The following is a 24,947-nucleotide window of genomic DNA, read 5'->3' as shown; positions in this document are numbered from 1 at the left end:
TTTCATCCCCATTGGCATTCATCGACAAAAGTGATCCCCGGTAGCCCGTCTGGCAAAACATCCTTCTCTAGAACCTTTTTCAGTTCTCTTTTGATCAATTCATCATCATTCCACGTGTTTTTTTTCCAGAGGCCTTGTCCAACCCGGGTCGAGATCCCGCTCAAAAACCGCTCAAGATATGAGCGGTTTGAGCGGTTTTTCAGCAAGATTTGAGCGGTTTGAGCGGTTTGGGCGGTTTGGGCGTTTTTTTTGGAAAAACCGCTCAAACCGCTCAAATCTTGCTTAAAAAACCGCTCAAAAACCGCTCATTTATAAGATACCATTGCATAACAAAACTGAATCAATAGAACAAATACAGCGAAAATTAAAATTCCAGCAAGTCCGCATAGCCTAACGGATAAGGCGTCTGACTTCGAATCAGAAGATTGCGGGTTCGAATCCCTCTGTGGTCGACTTTTTATTATAAAATCTTGCGCGGTTTTTGAGCGGTTTTTTTTTAGATAAACAGCTCAAAACCGTTCAAATCTTGCGCGGTTTTTGAGCGGTTTTTTTAGATAAACCGTTCAAAAACCGCTCAAACCGCTCATTTAGAAGCAAGATTTTGAGCATAATTGTCTAAAAAAAACCGCTCAAACCGCTCAAATCTTGCTTCAAATTAGGTGAAAAATCTCGACTCGGGAAGGTAAAAGATTCTAGTAATTTTGGGGTGGTAAACCGAAAGATCCCCTTCGACATCCTTCTAGCCCTCTCTCTCTCTCTCTCTCTCTCTCTCTCTCTCTTCTCTCTTTCTCTCTCTCTCTCTCTCTCTCCTCTCTCTTTCTCTCTCTCTCTCTCTCTCTTTCAAAACACCCTGCTCGTTCGAGTTCAGCAGCCTGCCGTCCCGGCTACTTATTGCTTATAGGCAGCGACCTTTAGGTCCGGGGGAAAGAAAAAATTACCACTGGGCGATGCACACAGATCCGACGAGCTCTACGAGATCAATCACTAGCCTAAAAGAATATATGAACGCATTGACAAACATAGATACGTGAGCACTGAAAATTACTCTTTTTATCAAAAAATTGTTTTCAGCTATTGGCTGTTTATTCCAAGAAATGGGAACCACCTTGGGGGCTGCTGGTTCTGGAGCCTGAGCTTGCACGCGACTTTCAGGGGTCTTCATCTTTACTGCTTTCGCACCTATCGAGACACCCCTGATGCAGCTGGGGTGGCTGTTAAACCTTGGTAAGGTACGTACGATGTTGTTGCATTTTTGGGGAGAATTCAAGCCAGATGAAGCTGGCTCTGTGGGGTCCTTTGATCCATACTGTAAGCCATTTGGTCGTCGTTATTTCTCTGAATAATACGATTTTCTCACTATGTGCACGAGCTCTTGTCTGTTGCTTCTGGTTACTTTGACCTCTACTTTCTCTAGCTATCTATTCAATCTCTAAGCATGGGGATACTCCATCTACGAAGGTTTTAACTAACGAAGGTTTTCCTGTCAAGGAGGTCACGATCATCCAGCAAATCAAGTAATAATGCAGATTCGGTGAGATTGCAAAATTTTGCAAAATTTCAAAAGAACCATTTGCTTTGTGAAATACTCAAGGATGTTTTTTCTTTACAAAAATTTATATCAAATTTTTGACTTCTGATATTCTGTGTTTTGATTTTTGATAAAACATTCCAGGCAGACTAATAAATTGCTCTACTGAAGCAACAAAAAGTCAATCATTTCTAGATTCCAAACAAGAGTGCTCGTATCAGCGCAAAGCCCTGAATGTTTATGGAGGAGTAATAACCTGAAAAAAATAAATGTAAAAAAAATAGAAAGGAAATTTTTTTTTATTTTGAGATTTTTTTGTGAAAATCATCCACCACACGCCATTTAAAGCACAAAGTGATAAATTTTGCTCCTAGTAACAAATCAGTAAAAGCAAATAAGCTTCCTTCTACCAATTTGGAACAATTTCTACGACGGATTAAACCTCCGCTTACGCGTTAGTAGCGCAAAATATATCGCGCGTTAATAGCAATCTTTAAACCCCCATAACTTTACGATAAACGATCACAAAAAAAATTAATTTTTCAAGCCTAAGCTCAGGACAACAATATCTTTCGACTGACGTAAAATATTCCGTCAAAAATGGCTAGTTAAAAAGTCGAAATTTGTCTGAAGAAAAACCCACCCGAGCACAAACATTCCGTTACTTTCGCTATGAAACTCGGAGCAATAACTTTCTCAAGATAATTGAGGTGTAAGCTTATAGATTAAGGACTGAGAGAGAGGTTAATAATACTACGGCCGATTGTTTTGCGGGCTCATCAATTTAGTTCGATTAAAAATGTGTGTCGTAGAATTCTGTGCAGTTTCTGCAGATGATAGTTCACATATTGAGGCGTTAATCATAACAGGCGGCAGTTCTTAACAGGCTGCAATTCTTGACAGACGACATTTCGAAAAGCTAGATTAAGCGATGATTACTGATTCACGCGACGTGTTCCTCTTGTCCCGGATGCAAGCGAAGCGAAGCGAGCGTATAATACTTGCAACTGCCGCCGCCTAACAAATGGTCGCTCGTTACGAATTGTAGCTTCTTACGAATTGTCGCCCTAACATAATTCAGTCGTAACGAATAACATAGGGGTCATTGCAATTTGTGCAGTTACTAAAAACTTTTTGAAGTTTTCTTATGTCTCCAAGTTTTCAAGGCAAATTTTTCTGGTCGAAATCATTTTTTTATTATGATCAAACATTTGTATACAAACGGCCATTTGACAAATAGAGAAGAGTCAGCAATCAAAATAAAATATTGAAATGGGAAATTTTACTCATCAATTTACTCAAACTGCCTTTTAGTTGACAACGAAATGCTTTCTGAAGATGAAGACAAAAAAAATTATACTCGGCCAAACAGCAAGTGTCCAAGTTTGAGTGAGAACGAAATTATTATTAGCAATAAGCTTGCTTATAATCAATTTGCAGCGTTTTGTAGTGCGGGATAATTCGGCCCACATTCAAATTAAGTCAGCAATATAAATCAAATTTTTGCGGCATGAATTTATCATTTAATGGTCCAGAGCAGGGCCAATTTGGCAATTTTCAAACCCCCAGAGCTTTGCACAAAGCATACTCGAAGAGAAAATACCTTTTCAGATTTGAACTCAGGGAGTCTGTTTTTCCAATGTGGTATGAACTAGTACTTTGATCACCGAAAAATAAAAATGGCCAAACAAAAAACCACCCCAATTGAAAAATATTCTTCATTTGTTAATTTAAGCCTCAAAAACATAGGTTACTCAAATAAGTTTTCGTTTTTGGAATTTGTCTGCTACTTTTTAGTAGTCAAAAATTTTTCCAATTTTTTCAAAATTCCAAAAATCTCAGCAAAAAGATTCCAAACAAATTTTGAAACACTTTCATTAATTGTTCACGATTTTTTTTGTTTTTCTCATATTTACAAAAACCTTCTTCTAGTTTGCCAGTTTTAGTAAATCTGATGGCTTCAACTCATCGCATGCTGCTTGCAAATTTTGAATTTATTGAACTTATTTATAAAAATTAAGGCAAGGGATTTTTATTATAATGAATTTTATATACTTTTAATTTGCTAAACTGCAATTGGAGACTGACAGTAAATGATCTTCAACATGATTATTATCCATGGACGTCTAGTGCGGCTTAAGCTTGAAGACTTTGAGTCAAATTATTTCAAATTTTCAAATTTGCTTTCTGTACAAGTGTCTCATTTTTTAGCTGTTTTTTTTTCAACGCTCCATTGTATTATCATAATGGGCTTCAAAATGGAGCTCAGAATGGGCGTGGTGACAGTTGGTAGCATATAGAAAAAGCGGCAATTTGTCGCATGGGATATTTAATTAGGGTTCATCGCTTAGTAGTTCCCTAAATAGCTCCATTCATATCCCACGTCCATCAAAATATGGCTGTTGTTTTTTGCTGTGCGTTCCTAAATCAATATATTCATCATTAATCCTCTATAAATAATAGAAAACGACACTGCAAAGAACCCTAGTTTTTTTAAATGCTCCAGTTGACATGATTGAGGCTGCGAAGATTGTTCATGTGGAATTCTTTCTTGAACCTCTTAAGTTTCCAAATCAAGTGAAAACAACTGTCGACGAAAGTGCACAGAAATTGCTTCTGCTTTTTATCTTGTCATTTGGATTTTGTTTTTTTTTCACTGTGATTTTGTTCATAAAGAAATATGCGCGTTCCGTTATGCCTATTGATCTTTATGCTCAAAGTCACGCGATACTTGAAGTGGAGCGAAATAGCAGGTGTAACTTCTTGTATAATTAGTCTTGATGAGTTTTTTTCCACTTTTCCAATCCCATGAGAATTTGCAATTTCCTCTCAAAAAAGATTATTTTTCCATTTTTCGTTACCTATCTTGCCTTTATTGAAGTATATGTGGTATATTTAGGATGCTATCAGGCCCTTGTAACACACTTCATAACTTTGCACCTTTGGGCATGAAACAAAAAACGAGTTAGGGCTCAGGTTCGATTAGTTGTAAAAGTCAAGTTATAAATTTTCTCCTTAAAGAACCCCAAACAGCAACTCTGCGACGCCAATATTTGAGTTAAAAACATCTTATTTTGAATCTAATATTTAAATCGCATCGTGTTTTTGTCGATGGTCCTTCACTTCATGTTTGCATTGTGGTAAATTATTAATTTTGACTCAGAAAATTACGCTTGGCATCTGTTTTTGAGAGAAACGACAAAATACACTGACATGTGTTTTCTGTGGTAATATATTCTCGTGCGCTGGTTCAAGCATAATTACAAAATGCATTATTGTTGGTCTGAAAGTACCTCTCAAAAACAGTGAGTATAAATTTCTATTTTCCGAAAATTGTTTTTCTATAAAAGAAGAGGGCTTATATGGAACTTGAGCCAGAGAATGCTCCAATTGGGCCGAAAAATGTGACTTCTACTTTCAAAATTTGAAAAGTTGATTGTTTTTTTTTTTCGTTTAAAGCATCACTAGAAAGAGCAGCAAATTTCGGATATCTTGTTAACTACAACCCCCCTTGCAAATTGAGCAGCATTTCTAATTAGATATTTTTTAGAGAAGATAGGGCAGGGGATTTAATTTTTGCAGCTACAAAAATCCATTTTGCCGTAAAGTATTCTCTCCATTATTTTTAACTGAAATATGATCGATCTCCAATTATTGGGAATGTGTCGAAATGGATATCTTTGGATCGTCCTCGAGTTGCCTGTCACTAACATTCTGAGTTTGCACTCAATTCCATTTGCTTTTAAAGCCCTTTTTTGAATCATTTTTTGCTATTTTTTGTGCAGCAAGGTGTGAAAATTTCATTTTAATAGTTAAAACCCGATAAAAATGAGGGTTAAGAAAAAAGTCCATCCTTAACCATTTTTTTTAAACATGAAAAACTCAAAAAATGAAAATTTTTTATGAGCACAATTTTTTGAAAAACAAAAAATTACAAAAAAAAGGGAAAAAAATTTTTGGAAAAAACTTTTTTTTTATTAAAAAATTGATTAAAAAAATAGAAATCGATTTAATTATTTTTTATTTGCTTCTCTAAACCTGGATTCAAGGGCTCTCAATTTTTGCATTAGATAGTATTCCCTAAAAAATTGTCATGATTAAAAAGTTATCGAACTTTTTCGCGCTACCATGTCGCTACTACTGGTACATTCTAATAAAAAAATTTTATGATTTGTTATTTGTTTTACTGAGCTTTCAGTTATGAAATCCACAGAAAATTTTAAAAATTATACTTGGAAACAGCTTTCAGAAAAACTATTACTTTTGGTGCGCCAGGAAAAAATTCGATGTCAAGTTTGTCAATAAAATTTCAAATTATCAAACATTTCTTATGATTTGCGCCTGGCCTATAACAGTTATAAACTGTTCTGAAGAACTTATTGCCAGATACCTGTCAACATAAACAGAAGGCTGTTTTTTATTATAGTTAATTAACTTCCCAATTTCAAATAATTTGAGTGCAATGTTTGAGTGCAATCCTTGCCAAAGTTGGATTTGAAGACTTCAGTTTCACAGATAAGTCCTCGAATATTTCCTTCTCTATGAGGCTGCTTTTTTCGATATTTGAAAGAAATTGTTTAGTCTACTACTTTCGTGGGCTCTGTCCCATTCTCACCTCTGACTGAATGAGAAAAGTATGCGGTCGATTACAAGTAAGTAAAACAAATAAATATGCTTCAAGAGCTGCGGGAAGCTAGTTTCAAATTGTAACCTTAGTCTGTTTGTCTGCAAAATCTAATTTGAATTTCGCCGGAAATGAGCACGCTTACCACCATACTTTCACTATAAATTTGCTTTTTCTTGGAAAAATTTGTTGGGAAAGTGATTGTCGGATGGGATCTTGTTAACTATTCCCCCTCCCTCTTGCAGTAGGGGGGAAACAGTTAACAAGGTACAAAATTCGGATATGCTTAACTGTTCAATTCTTTCTTTATAGGGGGAGATACAAGGTACCATAGGGGGGAAAATAGTTAAGAAGATCCGTCGAATGTATCAAACAAAAGTGCATGGTATGTGTCAAAGTATGACAAGTAAGTCTACTTTTGTGAGAGTGTGTAGGTCTCGATGGACCTTGATAACCCTCAATTTTTTTGATACCTCAATGAACTAAGCCAGTGCTATGCTACTGCGCATGTGGGGGGGGGGGAGAGGACCGCTTTTATTCTCCTCAGGTGTTCAACCCCCTCGCCACCAAAAGGTTCCGTTTGGGTGCTATTTTATGATTTTCATTTTTGCATTGAGTTTTACGAAATGATTGAAACGGTACAATTTTTTTTTGGGTCGATGAGATGATTTAATACCACAAATTTGATTTTTTGCAACAAAGCAGATGAAAGCGAATCGAACTTCGGCCGGATAGGTTCGAGCAACTCCTTAGTGTAAAATTAAAACTTTATAGCCTAAAACTAATCCTAGACTTTATTTCCTGGTTTCAATATGTCTATAGGAATAATGGAATAGTGAGGTTGTAATGATTGAAAAACTTGAAAAACTGACGAACTAATCAAAAAAATTTAAAAAAAAACTTTTTTAAAACATTTTTTTTTTCAATTTATCCCCTCCACCCCCCCCCCCCCCGCATGCTACCGTAAACTACAAAGATATGTATTTTAGCGTCTTGTATTCTAATGATACGACCAAATGTCTCCCCTCAATTCAATTTGGAATGCATTAATCCGCCGCTCACGCGTGTTATAAGAACGCAATGTATCGCGTGTTAATTATCCCAAATTGGCCAAATTACCAGATCAATTTCTGGAATTGATCTGGTATTTTCTAGCAATTGTCATTTTAATCAATTTAAGCTAAAAGCTCAGGTTCAAAACATTCGCTGCCAGATTTTTTATGTAAAATTCAGAACAAGTCTGCAGAATTTTACAAGAATAAGATTTGGAATATTTTTTTTTCCATTGGGAGAGGGCTCTCTTGTAGGAAAAAGAATAAAAATAGCTCACAATTTTGTGGCACATATCAAAAAAGCTCCAATTAGTGCCTTTAGCTATTTTCTTGTTAATGAATGTAAAGTTTAATTTAGCGAACAGTTGGAAGTAGTCGTTCAGATTTTCAAAATTTCAACAAAAAAAAAGGAGGAAAGGCATTCAGGAACATAAGAAAAGACATCAAATTTCTCTAAATGTTCAAAACTGGCTGCTTTAAGTTATTTTCGAATTTTCTTATTACTGAAACCTGATGACTGACTTAATTTTCCGGCTTTCGGTCATTCTAGAACGAGAAGTTGCCCGCTCATTAAGTTTATGAAAACGCATAAAAACTCAAGTTACTATTTTTTTTGAATTTGTTAGAGAATTGACATGAATCCATTTGGATTGAAACAATATACATTTTTTAAATTAAAAAAAGTCAAAAAAGCGATATAATTTAATCCTTTTTATTCTCAAGGAAAAATTGTTTTCATACAAAATAAAAAATTAAATCCACCTTTTTGTTTACCATTATTGATTTTTGCTGCATATCTTACTTTAGTTTCACATGAACTCTACAGTTAACTCAAGAATCCAGTAGTCGGTTGAATATATAAAATGGTATATATGAGAATAAATTTTGAGACTACACTCAAAATAAAAAAAAATCAAAATGCATTCCACATTTCAAAAAGTTTTAGACAATTTTAACTGAGAAAATATACCATTTGAAAGAAAAAAAGGAGAAGTTGCTCAGCAAAAAGCCGTAAAATTCCGGCATCTTTCAAACAAAAACATTTAGCTGAGTTTTTAGAAAAGCGTTGTAATGTGCATAATATGAATAAAACATAACGAAACTAAATTTAATAGCAGTAAAAAAGTTTAATTAAATTTGGTTTTAGTCGAAATAGGATTAAAAAATCTAGAAAGTTTTAAATTTTTTAGCGAAATTTTAAAAAAAATTTCAAAACAAATTTTTATTGCCAATTAAAAGCTGTATCAAGCTTTGAACTTAGTTTTCTTGAGGTAACCTAAAAGATAGCATTCAGATAGCAGCTTAATTTTAGCTGATAAAATCCTCAACACGCTCGCTTCTTTCTAGCAGTTAGAACATAGTTGAAAGATGCCCGAGGGAAAAAGAGCCCGACCTGAAAGCACGAAGTGTCCCAGTGCGACTCTTTTGCCCGAGGCCATCTTCAACTATGTTCTAACTGTTGAAGAGTATGTTTTTGCTCTTTCTGAGGGAAAGATGCCAGAAAATTTCGAAAGAGCCCGGAAAATTGTGAAAGAGCCCGGAAACGTGCGCGAAACTATGCAAATGATTTTTTTCACTCATGCATTCTAGTATTTCATTTTTCATTCATGCCTTGTCGTGAAAGAACATGTGTGAAAGAGCAAAAACATACTCTTCCGCTCGTAACTTTTGGAAATTTTTAAGAAAGCATTCAAATCTCAACTGAGAGGGCATTAATATCTGTGGACCCCGTCAATTGATTATTTTTGATATCTGATTTCACGCGAAGAAAAACTAAAAACAAGGATAAAAGATTGCCCGTTGCTGTGCAAATGGCACAAAATTTCCGACAACAGAAATAACTAAAAAAAAGTGTTTCTTCTTTTCACATCGTAACGATTTTGTTCGTGAGGTGATGAGAGGATCTGAACGGAAGCCTTAAATATAGGCTGGGCATAATTGCAAGTAATTGCTAAAGTCATGATCGAAAAATGAATAGACAAACCAAGATCAAAGAAAATTCATAAAATTTTGCTGAAAATTTTTCTGAGTTTATCTTAACAATTTTGTCAGTTTTGACGGCTCAAAAATATTTGTTATCCTTGCATAAGCCTGCTTGCTTGCTTTGTTTGCTCCTCCCCATTTTCAGTGGTCGGAATTGTAAATAAAATATACCTGATAGATCTTCCCCACTTTCCGTGGTTGAACGAACTATGAACTCAAATTTACTTTAAAGAAAAGGTCGGTTTTTTTGCTTGATACATTCAAAGATACAGCGTTACACTATTTTTTATCTAAGATGGCTGGAAATTGACTCTGGCTTCTATTATTGCACTTGCGAAAGTAAGTATCTTGTTTATTTGTGCCTTTCAAGAAAAATTCAGCATAGTGTTTTCACCGTTTGCGAATGGTACAGCCCTTTAAATCTAAAAAAAAAAATATTTTGCTCTTCTTCGAAAGCCGGAACAATTTTACAACTGGTAAAATTTTGACATTGGTCGGACTAAATTAAGTTCTCATCATACTTCTGAACTCGATAAATTGAAAAGAGGCATACACTTAATATGAAAACTGTTTGATATGATCAATTATGGGTGGTTTTCAGCTGTCACTCTGTGTTGCCTTACCTGCTATATCCACTAGGTTATTACTTGTTTACATGTCATAAACAGATTAACCCATTATTTGAAATCCCTGCATGAAATACCAGTTTCGTCAAATACCATAAACAGTACATAGATTGCTATCATATTTGTTGAATAGGTCTTTCTTTAAGCGGGACCAGATATTTAGAGTTCGTTCAAACAGTTCAATATCCTTGGGGTGAAAAAGTTCGGACATTTCCTGAAGTGGAGTTTTCTGTTGGTTGAAAGCTCTTGTTTGTTTCGGTTCTGGTGGTGGGTGAAAACGCTTCAAAGGCTAGTCATAAAACACCTGATTACCCAATATTTCATCATATAACTTCAACTGGGATGAAAACTAAAAGAGCAAAGCATGGCGTGAAGTAGGACAAATCTACCCCTTTGGTTAATTTTCTTACTATGTCTGAGTATTACAACTCCAGTTGAACTGACTGTTTTCCCGCTTTAAAACAACCTGGAAAGGCTGGATCTTATTTCATTGGTTTTAATAAAACGCTTGGGTGTTGTCTGAAAACAGATTGCGCCTCAGGAAACCTTAGTTTGGACCCAGAAAAAGATTCGAGAACCTTTTAGTCTCAAATACAATAATTCTTGGTGACGTAAGAAAAATATAAGTTGGTTATGTGATAAACAATAGACCATTTTCAGACCAAAATCAGATAAATTACCCTATAATACCATACCCAGGGAATCCAAACTTTTATGCGGGAAAGATTTCAAATCTTTGACTTTGCGTTGTAGACAAAGCTAAGACGTTTTTAATGTCGCTTGTATTTCAGGCGTATTGAATGTCAACAACTTCCATTCAAATCTTGAGGATTAAACAAATTTGTAAATGCTAGCATTATCTTTAGAATTGCAGATATATCTTCTCAATCCCATTTTATTCGATCTTCATACCAATTGGCAATAAATTTTTCAATTAAGGCTTTCGATAACGATTTGTCGACTATTCCACAGTTACTGTTGTACCCATGATTTTGGCAAGAATGAGATTTCTGAATATTCATTAACTTTTGAATGAACCGCATTTTTACCCGCGGCATGGATCTCTTCTCCATTCGGTTATGGAAATAGTTCTTTGATATGTAAAAGGCCCCCAACAATTCGGAGAGCTGTACAAAATAAACTGGAGCCAAAACTTAACTTAACTCTCTAAAGATATTATTTCATGACCTGAAAATATCAAATATCAACTCTGGTCATTGTGCAATTTCAACTTGACTTCACCCGATAGATTTTACGATCGATACGAATTATTTAATGAGTAGTTTAGTCGTTTGCTTGTCGTTACTTAATTAACATCACCTGATGATTCTCAGACAGTTATCTGGGGACCGAAGGGTTACTATTTATCTGCTGGCATGTCTGGCGCTTATTGGGTGGGGTCATTCGGCTGCAGACAAAGATCAACCGAAAGGCACCCAAGATGTGCAAATCCTCAATGTTGGTAAGTACTTACTCAAACATAAACACTTTTTTGTTCTGACCACAGTAGGTTATTTTTTTTTCGCCCGATTCCAAAAATAGGTTCTCTCCGTGTCGAGAAAAACTGGTCTGAATTTTTGCTATGCAGTCAAGCTGATTTACCGCTAGGAAATTAAATGAGAAATGCAAATATTACAAAAATAGACATCTGATTTTGCTGTACTTTTTTGCATGGAATTTCATCATTCCTGATGGTATATTTCAACAACTTTAACTTTATTTTCAACAAGTTCACTTTCCGACTTTAAGTTTGACAACTCAAACATTGAATTTTAAAACATAATCTTCAATTTCAATAAAAAGCATTGAATTTCAACAAAAAAGTTTCTAGATTATTATTTGTCAAAAGAGCAATATATCTTCGAATATAAATCAGGCTCAGAGAGTGAATGCTGATGCATGTTGAATGATTTTTGATGCAAATTGAATGATTGTTCGTGCTGTGAGTATGTTGGATTTCAAATGCAGCTGTTAAAATTAGCCACGCGAAACTGCGACAAAAATTAACCAAAAATTACCTGTCGAACATAAAATACAGGAAATGGTCTTAATTTTTGTTTTAAATTACAATTAAGAACGATGAAATTAAATGCAGAAAAGTATAACAGTCTTAATCATATAGGATAATACTCTCAGTTTTTTTAGGTCTGATTTTCATTTTTTCTTCGACTCAAAAGTTGACCTGAAAACTTTTCACCTAACTTTTTTGGTTTTATCAAAAATAGTTAAAAATTTTGCCCTTTACAAACATATCGAATACAAGCACAATAAAAAAACCTGGACAAAAGATCATAATGTTAGGTTTCGAACTTACAATGGTCTTGGAATTTATATAATTTTGTTCTAAAAGTGCGCATAAAAATTCTTTATAAGTTGCCATAAAAATGCCATTTTTCGTGCACTTAATTAAAAATACAAACACAAGTCAAATCAATGAACCATTATTAGCAGTCTAAGCTAACAAAAATAGCAAATTCTGTTTCACCATAATTTTTTTAGATTTGATCAATTGTCACCTGTAGAAAAATTCTCATTAAGAGATGAAAAAAACTTGAGCAAAAAAAAACAAGACTGTTCATATATCAGGGAAAAGCCATGAATTTTCCTACTGCCCCTTGATTCATATCGAAGAGATTTTTTGGAAAGAGGGTTTTTTCAAATGTTTTTGGATTTTTTCTAGTGTAAAAATTTGAGACGTACGAAATGAATACGATCGATTAGCTAGCCTCACCTTAAATTAGAACTATTTTGTTGATCGGGATATTTCACCACGCATAAATACTTTGCGTTGCGCTTTCGGGATTATGGATGAAATCTTCAAAGTGCGCATATATTAGTCCAGAGCATGGCTAAATTGAAAATTTTCAGACGTCCAAAATTTTGCGAAAATTGATCATTAGTGAAGTATTTTTGTAAATTTGATTTCAAGGAGTTGATATCTTCAAATAGGCAGAAAAGTTTAATGTTAAAAATATTGTTTCGGCTGCCGAAAATTGACTGATTGAAAGAAAACCACAGTTGTGTCAGTTGTTAAAACTTTATCAACTGACACAATTAATTTCCCGAGCTTTCCCAAAGCGTTAAAAAACCTGTTATGGCCACATTTTCTGCGCCGCAAGCAAAACTTTGAAAAAACAGGCCAAAAATGGCGTTTTTAGGCACTTTAAAAAAAATTTGACCAAAAAATTGGAACTTCCCCCTCAAAATTAAAAAACATTGACACTGAAGGAACTTCGTAATTTACTAAGTGTCTCTTATCTGACTACAGATTTTTTGTAACATTATAAACAAATATTACGAAACCAAAGTGTGTACTTGATATGCGCAAAATTTTGTATTTTTTCCTGGACTCCATAAAGGAACAATAAAAAACAAAAGAAAAAACAATAAATGCAATAAAACAATAAAAAAAAGAAAAGAAAAAAACATTATGAGAACAAAGAGAGCATCTGTTTTGTCGAATTCGCATGCAATTCACAAAATGCACAGTTTGGCCTCCTGATTAACTGAAAAAAATTTCTTATGTTTTCTAGATGAGTTTTTTTAGACTTTTTGAAACTCTTAGACTTCACTACGTGAACAGTTCGATATTTATGTATTTTTACGTAGGCTAAACACTTCGTATGTTCAATCTGATTTATAAAGGTTTCTCATGTGGTTGCTCAATATTAGGCTAAACAGAAAAAATTTTCAAGTCTCTTGACATAGCAAGTTTTTTGAACATTTTCGAATTGCGATCAAATCAGGATTGAAGAAGCAATAATACGATACATCAGTTGATCTAAGCTGATGATTGCTTGTGGTACCTGATTTTGCGTGACAAATGAAAATTAAATCACTTAAATATAAAGATCACCTTCCCTCTTACTGTTCAGAACGATTATGATAAAATTGTGGACTGTGTAATTGAAATCAACATTATTTTCTTTCATGATGTTATATTCATGACTTTTCTTTTGTGCATGTCATTTTGTCCATTAGTTTTATTTTACATAGGCGTGAATCATGTTCTGAAATCGTATTTTATATCCAAGACCTGCAAAATCTTTCTTTAAAATTATTTGTAAATCTTAATCATAGTCTGAAATTGAACGATTCAAAATAATATAGATGATTATGCGATTAAAAACAAAGAACTTTTGAAACCAGAATAACCTGTTAATCTGTGCCAATTGTTCCATCTTTTAAGCGCAAACATTGTGGAAGACTGTAAAAATTTATTTGAGCTTTCTAATACAAGGCGTAAATTATAATTCGTCACTCTTAAGTAGTCTTAAGAGTTATTTTCCCCCATTTTTTTTCTCTCGAAACAGCATAGTCTTTAAGTTAGACTTTCGTTGGTGGTCGGAAAAAAATTAGAATGATTCCAGTCGATGTTTACATTTTAATTTTTTTAAACTTAGTAAACTTTTCGATGCATCCGATAAACGTTATCGCTAGATATACCTGAATATGCCAATTTTTGGTAGGCTACTGCTATTTTATTTAGAATAAGCACACTATTATTAAAATCTAATTTAAATGTAGTTTCAAGCCTCCATCCCTTTATCTGCAACAAAATTGCAAAAATAATAATTTTAAACTTGCTCGCTTAAGCAAAACTTTGTCAGGGGAGGTTTAAAACAAGTGTTGTTGTTGTATTTTAGGATGGATTGGTAAGCCAAATCTGTCGAACTAGAAAGATACACTCTATAGTTAAAATTCATTGCAACTCCATATTATCTATGCAACTATATTTAATTACGCCATGTTTGTGTTCGTTTTCCGAAAAATAGAGAACAATTTTTGCTTTGATTGAACTTTTGTAGTAAAAAGAGAGGAAAAAAAACAAACAATAAATGAGATTATATTTGGAGACTTTTTTGGAATATCTGATGAAAGATTTGCTCAAAATCTAAACAAAATGCAGGCCGGCAATTTGGTTGCTGTATCAAATAATTGCTAAATCAATTAAGGCCTGCAAAATTCGATCGTAAATTTTTTCGGTTTTGTTGGGAAGGAAGACATTTATGCAATTGCATTTGGCTTATATAACATTTCGTCCGTAATTTGAAAAGTTCCATCGGCTACATAGAAAGATGATATTTACAACGCTCTCAGCATTTCAGGGTCGCCGCATAGAATGATTTTCTGTCATATCGGATGGAAATTCCAAAATTTTCAGGAATCTCGAAATTTTGCGAAACGGGGATGGGTGGCATAAAATTATCTAGCTGCTTACGGTGCGGGCAGTCGTTCAAATCAGTTTGTTTTCAGTTGGAAAGGCAAATTGAGAGGCCAAATCTTTTGTTTCCGGCAAAACCACACTAGCAACTGCGACAGTCGGTGTACATCTCTCACTGAGTCCTTCTATATTTTAGATCACGTTTCGGGCATCTGATTTTCACGCTAAAATATCATGATTATGCTCTCCACGCGTCTCCATCAACTCGTTTGTTTCTGTAATAGTAGATGCTTGACGTTTATGCATTTGTCTCTTTGAGCGTATACAGTTTTTGTTATATTTATTTTTTCGCTTCAATTAATATTTTTGGCACGATGCTATTAGATTGGGCTTGTTTTTGGATGAACCTGTGAATTGGAAAGAAGACTCAATAAGAACTTGTGTTCGGTGCTTGCAATTGTTTCCAACTTAATTTTAGCATAAAATGACTGTCAGAGTTTTATATTTGTCTTAAATATTAAGTCAAATTGTTGTGTATTAGCACAAGCAGGATTTTTAAGTAATCATAATGGTTCAGTTTTCAACATTTAATTGAAAACAAATTACGAACTTGTCGATGAGAATTTCAAGTATTTGCGAAACCTCATTTTAGCAAGTAAAACTGAGTTAAACCAAGTTTTTTAATGTGATGTGCGCGTTGATTGTAGAGTTAACTTCAGCGTCATAGGAGTTAAGGCAAGGACTTCAAACAGCATTAATTTCGATATTAAGTTATAAAACAGGAGTTAAATTGTTGTGAATTAACCTGTTTAAAAGAAGTAATGAAATGACTAGGTAGTAAAGTGTACGGTGGTGAACTGTATGTATCAAGTGGTAGGACAGCGTTTTTGAAACATTGGATTTTTTTTGATTTTTCAGGAGTGCTAATCGAGGACTCTTTTTTGCACCGCACCTTCTTCAACTTCGCCCTGAACCGGACGAACACGGAGATGGCCAGAGGCAGTATGCCCTTCAGATTCAGACCACTCTTCAGGATAGTGAAGAACGTCAACCACGTCTTGGCTGCTGGTACACTTAGCTCACTATTCTTTTCTCATAGCAACAGTTGCAGGTTCACGAACTCGATTCTGTATTCAGTTGGAAGATCCTCATTGTGCTGAAAAGACCATTTTAGCTGATCAATTATTACTTTTTTCCAAGTGCTTTTTTTCGAGCCAGTATTTACAAGTTTTAAAAGACCCTATTTTTGGAAAAAACCATCTTCGAAAAAACCCTAAAACGACTTTTTGACAACTTTTCTAAAATATTGTTTGCTTGTTTGATAAAATAGCGTCTTATAAGTGCCTTTGGGGAGCTGAGAAAATACTTTAGTGTGGCTTTAAAAAACCGACAACAAAAAACTTAATCTATCCCCGCAAAAAAAATTAAATTTGGTAGAACGATTTTGGTACATTATAAGAAAGTTACATGGTCGATATTCTTATGTTAGAAAATATATAAAAACTGCTGAAATACTATTGAAACCAGTGATGTTCTTCAATGAATTTAACTTAAAAAACGGTCTATTTTTACAAGTGTGTGACCTTCTGGCCTTCCGCGATGGTCAGTCCAAACCCGGCATTGTGGCCATCTTCGCCCCCAAGGACAGTCTGTTCGCAGCCATGGTGCAGGACTTCGGAGACTCCTATTCCATCCCAGTGCTGCACTACAGCCAGGCATTCCAGCCGGACAGGAGTCCAGACAGTGTCTTCATCAACTTATATCCCCACTTTTCCACGGTTAAGGTTCTGCTCAGGGATACGGTTGATTTTTACAACTGGACGAAGTTCGCAATCCTGTTTGAAGATGAAGGCAGTGAGTTTGTTCAATCATAAGTTTTTTTTTCATCTAGACATAACAGTTTTTAATAATAGTCATCAAATTTTCAGAGGTTGTGTAAGATTGTTCTCATTGCTTTCTTTAATTTTTTTTTCAAATTTTGTCCAACTTAAATCGTCATAAGCATTCCAAGTTTATGGACGACAAAAAAAATCAGAAATTTTCAAAAGTTATAAGGATGCCTGTATGTATGCTATAACAATCAATGGAGGATATAGGGTTTTCTCGAGGGGTGGATTTTCAAAAATCTTTCGATAGTTTTTCGACCTCTTCCAAGGTTGACCAAAAATTCCTCTCAGAGCATTTCCAAAACGTTAAACAGATCCTGTCTAGCCAAAGTTTTCTGCGCCGCGTTCAGCTTTTTTTTTCAAGAAAAAATTTTTGAGGGCAGTTTTTGAGTTTTGACAAAAAAATCTTGTTTTTCGGTGCGCACTCTCCTCGGCGCGTTTTTCGGCGCGCAAAATTAGTGTTTATTGGAGCCAAATGTGTCTCTAGAAATATTAAAGGGTTGATCGGCCAAAATTGGATGTCATAAATAGTATCAAAGGGGGATCTCTAAAACGAGCTCATAAGATATTACAAAGTTTCAGTTTTAATTACAATAGTTATAATAACTATAAAGGTTTCCACAACTTGGAGCTAGTGATGCGAGACGAGGAAAATGGAAACAAGTCGTTCATGGCGTGGAAATTGGGAACGAACGACGAAAAGAAAGCAGCGATGAGTCTGAAACAGTTCAGAGATGCCAATCTGTTCAATGTCATTGTCCAGACATCCCAGACAGACTTGAGACCCCTTCTGGACAAGGTACGATTTCAATGCTGGTATCAAGAGAACACTTAGAATGTACCCTCCTTGGGTAGAATCAGTAGTGGTGGTGTGGGTGGGGGGATTGATGGCAACTTAGTTCGCGAAACCGACTCCTTTTCTTCTTAATGATGTTTGAATTCATAAGATAATCTTTTTTTAACTGACTCCTTTTCAGTTCTGGTCCAATTTTGACTCTTTTTAAAGCCATAATCTTTTGAAAAATTTAGGAACTAGCAGATAAATTTGCGAACTTATTTTTTAGATATGTAAGACTGGATTTTTTAATAACTTTTTTAAACGATTTATTATCAATTTTAACGAATAATTTCAGCAGCGTTCATTATCCAGAAAATTTTGGGAACTCTTGATAAATTCTTAGTTTTTTTTCGTGTTTCAGATGCAAAAGATGCAGATTTTGTCCTCCAAATATCATTACATCTTCAACAACTTCGTAAGTCTTTTTGATCAAGACTTATTTTAGAATTAAGAATATAATGCTTTTTGCTAATGAGGACGACCCTTACACATTCAGTTCGTAAGAAGTTTAGCCAGTTCAGCCCAAAAATTTAAAGCTTCTTCAGTCAAAGAAAATCCAGATTGTCTGGGTTTCGAGGACATAACGGAACTTCAATTGGCAGTAAACGGGAATGCGACTACTGGCTATATTAATAACCCCATTAGTTGTGAAAATATTCATTTTCTGGTCTGCCCTAGACAACAAAAAGAGTTTTCGGTTTTATTGCTGAATTTCAAGGTGTTCGTTAAGTTCTTTTTTATGGGGTATATTTTCCAGCACTCTGCCGATTTCGACCTCCGTTCATTCTTGGAGGGTGAGCTGAACTTCACTGCTTTCCGGCTTCTGGACCAGACCACAGATGAGTTCCGGAGGGTGGAGAACAGCTTCAAGTGGACAGTGGTGAATGCGGCCTTCGCCAGACTGGTGCCACCTGGTTATGACATAGACAACCCGATCACGGTTAGTTTGCTCCTGTTGGCTGTGTTCTATTTTTTAAATGAACAAATAACTATCCTAGAAACCAGTGAAAAATAGTAGTATTTGATTTGGTGTTATTTTTCCGCAGAAAGATTGGTGCATCTTGGTCGCTAGTTATAGTCGATTGGGGCATCGCAGTTGAAGGTATTTGAAGTTATTTAAACAAAAATCACGAAAACTGTAATTGGTCAAAAAAAATTGAAACCGGTCATTCTGTATCAAGAGGCTACCTTCGTGGAACCCATTCGAATTGCCTAAGTCTTGCATCAAATTCTCCATTTGGAAAGAAAACAGGAAAACATCTAGTTAAAGTTTAGAGGGAAATGAGCTATCATTAAAATAAGACTATTTTAATCCCTATGTAACTCTTTACAGATAACCTCTATTGTTGTCCTACTTAAGAGTATAATTGCAAATTCTTGGCTCTTTATTTCGGCTGAGTAAGGTTGACTCACCCTCAAGCAACATGCGCGGATCATGGTGGGCCTCGATCTACCACTCTTTCGGCAGACAGTGCCAAGACATAGCCACTTCACCTCCGCTCTCAAAACATAAACTTTTGTTTCAGTTTGACTTCGCTCTGATTCTGGACTCGATGCAGTTGTTGCGAGTGGGACTGCGGGAGATGCTGACGAGCACTGCATTCCAGCACGACATCATGGAGTGCAATGGGGACGACTTCTGGCGACAAGGACTCACTTTCACAAATTTCATTCGATTTGTAAGTCGACTGCTCTTTAACTGGAGATATAATTTTTTTTTACCTTCCCTCGTAGTCCATTAGTTTGAAGCTTTCTAACAATGACCAAAAGCTGCGAAAATGTTTTTTAGAGATACTCCCCCCCCCCCCCCCACTCCTTTCGCATCTATTTTTCTATACATTTTGCCATTGATTTTCGTCGCTTAACGCTCACTAAATGTGTCATTTTGTATTCTAAAATTTGTCGGAAAATATCTCCCAGTGGCCTATCGGAAGGGGGGAGGGAGGCTACATGCACGCCGGACTTCAAACCAAAACTTGTTCCCATAAACATTTTGTGTCTCTGGAGTGGCAATCACGCAAAAATTAGCATGCTATCAGCCTAATTGCAATTATTAACGCTGAAAATCAACAACTTGCAACAACTTGCAACGTAATGCAACAACTTGCAACAGAAGGCGACTCGCAAAAAAAAACACTCATTCATAGACAACTGGCAATATACTCACTGTCGCAGCCGCACCAAAGTGTGCGAGTTTGCCAACGGAGACTAGATTTTTATACAAAGTTTAGGGCCAATTATTGCGGCGTAGTCCACCCACCGGTGACCTTGAGGCAAATTTGTTAAGTTAAAAACTGATTTTAGAATTATTGCGAGTTTTCATTTTGCTGAAATTTTGGTTTTCTTCTGTTGCGAATTGTTTTTGTTTTTGCTACGAGTCGTCGCGGTATCAAAAACATTGACAATCCAGCATATCGCACCGCTACAAAACACGTAAATTACCTTTTTTCAGGAAAGTTTAATTGGTGAGTTAATGATTCTGTATTTTGGGCAGACTTTTAGTTTACGCAAGTTGCTAGATTTTCTTGAATTTTGAAAAGACGTTTGTTTAAAGTTTGTTCGTTTAGTACGGTCATTTATGAACAGCCTGTATGATCACTTGTTCTACACAATCTATGTATTGTTCATTCGGTTTTGTTTTTCTTTCCCACCTCATCAAGAGTTCTTGTACGGCCATGCTAAGCATTGAAAATCACGTATACATTTCTCGGTCACGATAAAAAAACTGTTTTATTTACAACATTTTTCTGTGACCAGTTTTTTGCTCAATAAAAATGTTTGTTTGGTGTTTAAACCTGACACTTGGCAGAGTTTTGAAACAATTGCGCTGAGGGAATCGACTTAAAAACAGTTAAGTTTGCTTTTTCCATTTAACTTAAAAAACCAATATAAGGTGTTATTTTTAAGATTCAATTTTCAACGCGAAACCTTATGTTTTGAGTCTGAAATAAAAACATGGTGTTTGGTGCTATGGGGTTGACGTTTAAAATTTATTTTAGTGTGTTGATTTTTGTTTAATGCGTTGTTTATCAAAAATTGTCCTAAAAAAATCAATGGTTTAGTATAAAACACCCTAATATTTTCCTTTCCGTTAGGTTTAAATTATGTTAGGGTGGGTTAAAATCTAAAAACAAAATTCAAAAAAGTTGAGGATAAACCTCGAAAAAAGATGAAGTGTTAAATTAGTTAGCAACATAAGAAAAGAATCAGCTACATGTGTGATGAAAAAATCATTTTTTCATACAACTCAGAGTACATTTAGATTGCATGTAGGAAAAATAGATTGCATCATTGAAAAAATGAAGTTGATGAATAGTATTTTTTAGAGCACTAAAGATGAATGAGAAAATGAAAAGGCCTAATGATACTAAGTTTGATTTAAGGTTTTGTTATGTATTTTTTCAATTGAGTGAAGATTTAGACAAAAAAGTTATAACCTACAAGGGTCCTAAGGCAATGAACGATTCCTGAGGAATTATTTAAGAAAAGAGAGCCGTAGAGTTTAGTTTGAGTCGGAGTTAAATTGTGGGTTACTGATGAGGGCTGGGAAATTTTTCTATCTGAACTTAAAAGGGAAAATCTGGCAAAACAGCGGCAATCAAATTGTAGAACTCCAACTATATATACTCTGTCTATGGTTTTATTTAGATTGGAAACTTCTGACAGAAGCTCACAATCCTAAAAGTTTTTTTTAGATTTTTTGAATTTTTATGTTTTTTTTATTGAGTTGTTTTGATTCAAAAATAAATTTTAAGGTGTAGTTCTCTGCTGCCACTGCAGCAATTTTACTAACCGTGACACGGGCTTTCGTGTAGTCTTAGATGGTCAAACTTCTCGACAAAAGTTATATTTAAAGCAATAATGGAAAAGAGTATAACTTTAAAAAATAGTAGCTAATGATAAAAATATTTTTAAAAAATTGAATGAACAACTGTCTATTATTCCACTAGAGATGAGGTCAATACCTAGTTTTAACTTTTGATTTAACACTTTCTATGCCTCTGGTCCGCGTCTGGATTGCTGATTGATTTGTGCTCCTATTATCTCTCTGAGTAATGCGTCATCCTTTCTTCTAGATCCCTGCTGTTGTTTTTTCCCGAACTTCTGAAAATGCTAGGATCTTATCTTTGCAAGCCAAAAAAAAACTGAGAAAATTTTTCAAGAAAACATTAGCTCGATTGATTGAATGAAAATGAGAGTGGGAAAAACTTACAAAAGTTTAGAGCGGTCCAATCTCAATGAGATAATGCTTCAATGTACCTTTGTCTAATTCTAATCTTTGTAGGATTTTGTTTCATCGGATATCTGTTTTTATATCCGACAAAATAGTCCCTGAAAATCATTGGGTATTCTAAAAGGAATTTTATCTTGAAATATTGAAAAAAGTCTGCTAGTCTTTAAAAAGTTAGCAAATATAAAGTGGAAAAGAGTCCACTCTAATTTCATGCAAGCAATTAAAACAGTTGTCTTTAATGTCCGTGTAGTCATTGCCATTCTACAGCTTGAATCAATATTTTTTTGCAAAAAAATTAACCCAGGTGGAGGTTCAGATTTTTGGACAGATTAAGGCGGCCGAATTTTGGTAATTCCAGATTGTCGGGAGCCATTTTTTTTTAAACAGCCGCGACTAAAAAGACCGTGCAGATGAAGCATGTTAATTGCCATCTTTCAGGTTCAAAAATTTTCTAGAGAGTATATCACTTTGCTACAATTTAGGACAATTTTCTGGCCTTCCAACTCAAAAATTTGTTTGTCTGCAGATCTAGGATTTTCTCGAAGGGGGGAGGGGGCGGATTTTCAAAGAAACTTTGAAAATTTTGTCGACTTTTTTTTTAGGTCGACCAAATTGATTTTCTGAGCTCTCCCAAAACACAATAAAGACCCTAATTTGACCAAATTCCCTGCGCCGCAGCCAAATTTTTGAAAAAAGGCCAAAAAAGGCTTTTTTAGGCACTTTTTGGAAACTTTTGACCAAAAAGTTGCGCTTTTTCGGGGCGCGTTTCTACCTAAAATTTTGCATAGATTGGCGCCAAAGGCGCCTTTAGAAAAATTTTATGGTCCGACTCCTAAAACGTATATCTCAAAATAGTACAAGGGGGACCCGTTGGGTCGGCAGGGGGTCGAATCGCTGAGGGGAAAGCGTCCGCTCCCTCCCCCCCCCCCCTAAATCCGCCTCTTTCTACAGCCATCTCTAGTGGCAATATGTACTAGCTTTGAGGGAGAACGCGCACAGGAGAACCAGATTATCACCGACTAATTTTCAGATATACCACGAGTTTGTTTCAGACTATCGCTACTATTTACAGAATATATCGCGACTAATTTGCAGACTATGTCGTGTGTTTTTTCTATGCTATGGCTACTTATTTTCATACTATTCCAGACTATCGCGACTAAAAAAATCGCTCTTTTGTCAGCTAGTATCAAAGCTTGACAGGAGAATGTCTTTTAGGTCGCGAAATTAACATCGGCGCGACTATTGAAATCTAAAAATGAGTCGCGGAACTCGACCAGGATAGCAAGATTTCCCAAATAAGCTTCATTTTTAGTAATGCACACTATCTTGTCCGGTGAGTCTTAATGATTCACTATTGGTTTCTGTTCAATCTTGACCTAAAACAGAGTTAAAGGTTTTGCTCCGATTTGATTCAACGTTTATTATAAAACACAAATATTATTATAATTGAGAGTGAAAACTTCTTGAAGCCAGCCTTGTGATAACATTTTGACAGTGCTTTTGAGATCAAATAACAAAATGGTTGGAAAGGAGGTAGTTTAGTGTGATAAACTTTGCCTTAATGAAGGATTAAACAGATTTGAAAGGACACCAGAAAGCCATGAAACTCTTAGATCTTTCCATTGAAGACTTGTTCAGTGAAATATTATTTTGTCAAATAAACAAAAACACACCGTAGTCAAAAAAGACTCAGTTACGTTAAAGCTCTGAAGCCTCCGTCTGCTCTTTTTATACTTTGACTGGTTTATTCTCTCTCAAACATTTCACGAGTGGTTAGACTGGGTTGTTAGCTGACAGAAAAAAATCTCTTGAAAACCTTATAGAAAAATGCCTATTTCGTTTGATTCAGACTGAAAAAAAAATTAAACATACAAACAAAAAAAACATTCGTTCAGAAAAAAACTACTTTAATATATTGTGACAGGCTCTTCAAAAACATAAACTCTTACAAGAGCTTTAAGCTGGAATTTCAATTTTGAGTAGTAGCAAAGCTGACCCACAGAAAAAAAAATTTCAAACTCGTCTCAAGCATTTTGAAAGCGCAAATGTTGATTTAACGTAAAATTGACAAAACAAACTATTATATGGAATCAGTAGGGAGCGGGATTCGACCTTGAGCTCGACATTCGATTTTAGTAGGAGTTAGACTGTTTCACAAAACAGGCTGTAAAGTATTGCAAAAATGCCAATACTTGGGTTTTTATTCAAGTTTTGCCCCTTTCGAGCTTGCCCTTTCGAATTCGTCTCAAGCAATTTGAGAGCGCAAATTTATTGGTTGTTCTACAAAAATTGACCTAAAAAGTTTCAGTGGCGTGCCGAAGGAAGAGACATTCTACCTTATGCTGGTTATTTGACTTTGAGTAGGAGCAAAACTGTCCCACAAAAAAAAATAAAATGTCCCAAAACTGTCAATACTTGGGTTAACATTTCGAATTTTGCCCCTTTGGAACATTTAAAAATCCAATTCGTCTCAGGCAATTCAAAAGCGCATTTTTATTGTTGATTAGCGTAAAATTGTCAAAAAAGTATAATATGGTAATATTAGCGTGTCAAGGAGGGTGATTTGACTTTGAGCTGGACATTCGACCTTGAGTAGGAGTAAATATGTCCCACAAAAAAAACAGTAAAAACCCCAAATATGCCAATACGTGGGTTACCTTTTCAATCTTTGCCTGTTTCGAGTATTGAAATTTTCGAATGTCTCCCAAGCAACTCAAAAGCGCGATTTCAAAGTTGATTTACCAAAGTGACAAAAATGTAATATATAGTCAGTAGCGTGCCAGGGGGGAGGGAGGGCATTCGACATTAAGCTGGACGTTCGACTTTGAGTAGGAGCAAAACTGTCGCAGCAAAATTTCTTAAACTTGAGTTACTCTTTCAAATTCTGCCCCCTTTGAACGTTGAAAGTAATTCATAAGTTCAATTTTAATAACGTAAAATTGCCAAGACAACTAATGTTTGGTGTATGGTAACAGTAGCGGCGTGCCGAGGAGGAGGGTTTGACTTTGA

General features: G+C 35.2%; 1 protein-coding gene and 1 non-coding gene across 3 annotated transcripts in view; both read left to right on the top strand.

Moving 5' to 3' along the window:
- The first annotated feature begins 379 nt into the window (after nucleotides 1-379).
- Trnar-ucg (transfer RNA arginine (anticodon UCG)) lies at nucleotides 380-452 on the top strand. Its single transcript has one exon. It is a non-coding gene; the product is annotated as a tRNA-Arg (tRNA).
- Nucleotides 453-4,431: 3,979 nt separating this feature from the next.
- The window catches only part of LOC134846882 (glutamate receptor ionotropic, kainate 2-like), a 50,444-nt gene continuing 29,928 nt past the window's right edge, over nucleotides 4,432-24,947 (top strand). For both annotated transcript variants that reach the window (XM_063864293.1, XM_063864294.1), the window contains exons 1-8: nucleotides 4,432-4,833; nucleotides 10,605-11,275; nucleotides 15,896-16,045; nucleotides 16,553-16,831; nucleotides 17,478-17,662; nucleotides 18,063-18,116; nucleotides 18,459-18,641; nucleotides 19,228-19,380. In XM_063864293.1, coding sequence (XP_063720363.1) covers nucleotides 11,137-11,275; nucleotides 15,896-16,045; nucleotides 16,553-16,831; nucleotides 17,478-17,662; nucleotides 18,063-18,116; nucleotides 18,459-18,641; nucleotides 19,228-19,380 — 1,143 coding nt within the window. In that variant the 5' untranslated portion in view covers nucleotides 4,432-4,833; nucleotides 10,605-11,136. The remainder of the gene's footprint in view (nucleotides 4,834-10,604; nucleotides 11,276-15,895; nucleotides 16,046-16,552; nucleotides 16,832-17,477; nucleotides 17,663-18,062; nucleotides 18,117-18,458; nucleotides 18,642-19,227; nucleotides 19,381-24,947) is intronic.

The sequence above is a fragment of the Symsagittifera roscoffensis genome, chromosome 5 (genome assembly GCF_963678635.1).
Source record: "Symsagittifera roscoffensis chromosome 5, txSymRosc1.1, whole genome shotgun sequence".
NCBI classification, from domain to species: domain Eukaryota; kingdom Metazoa; phylum Xenacoelomorpha; order Acoela; family Convolutidae; genus Symsagittifera; species Symsagittifera roscoffensis.
This window is presented reverse-complemented; position numbering and strand designations above follow the sequence as displayed.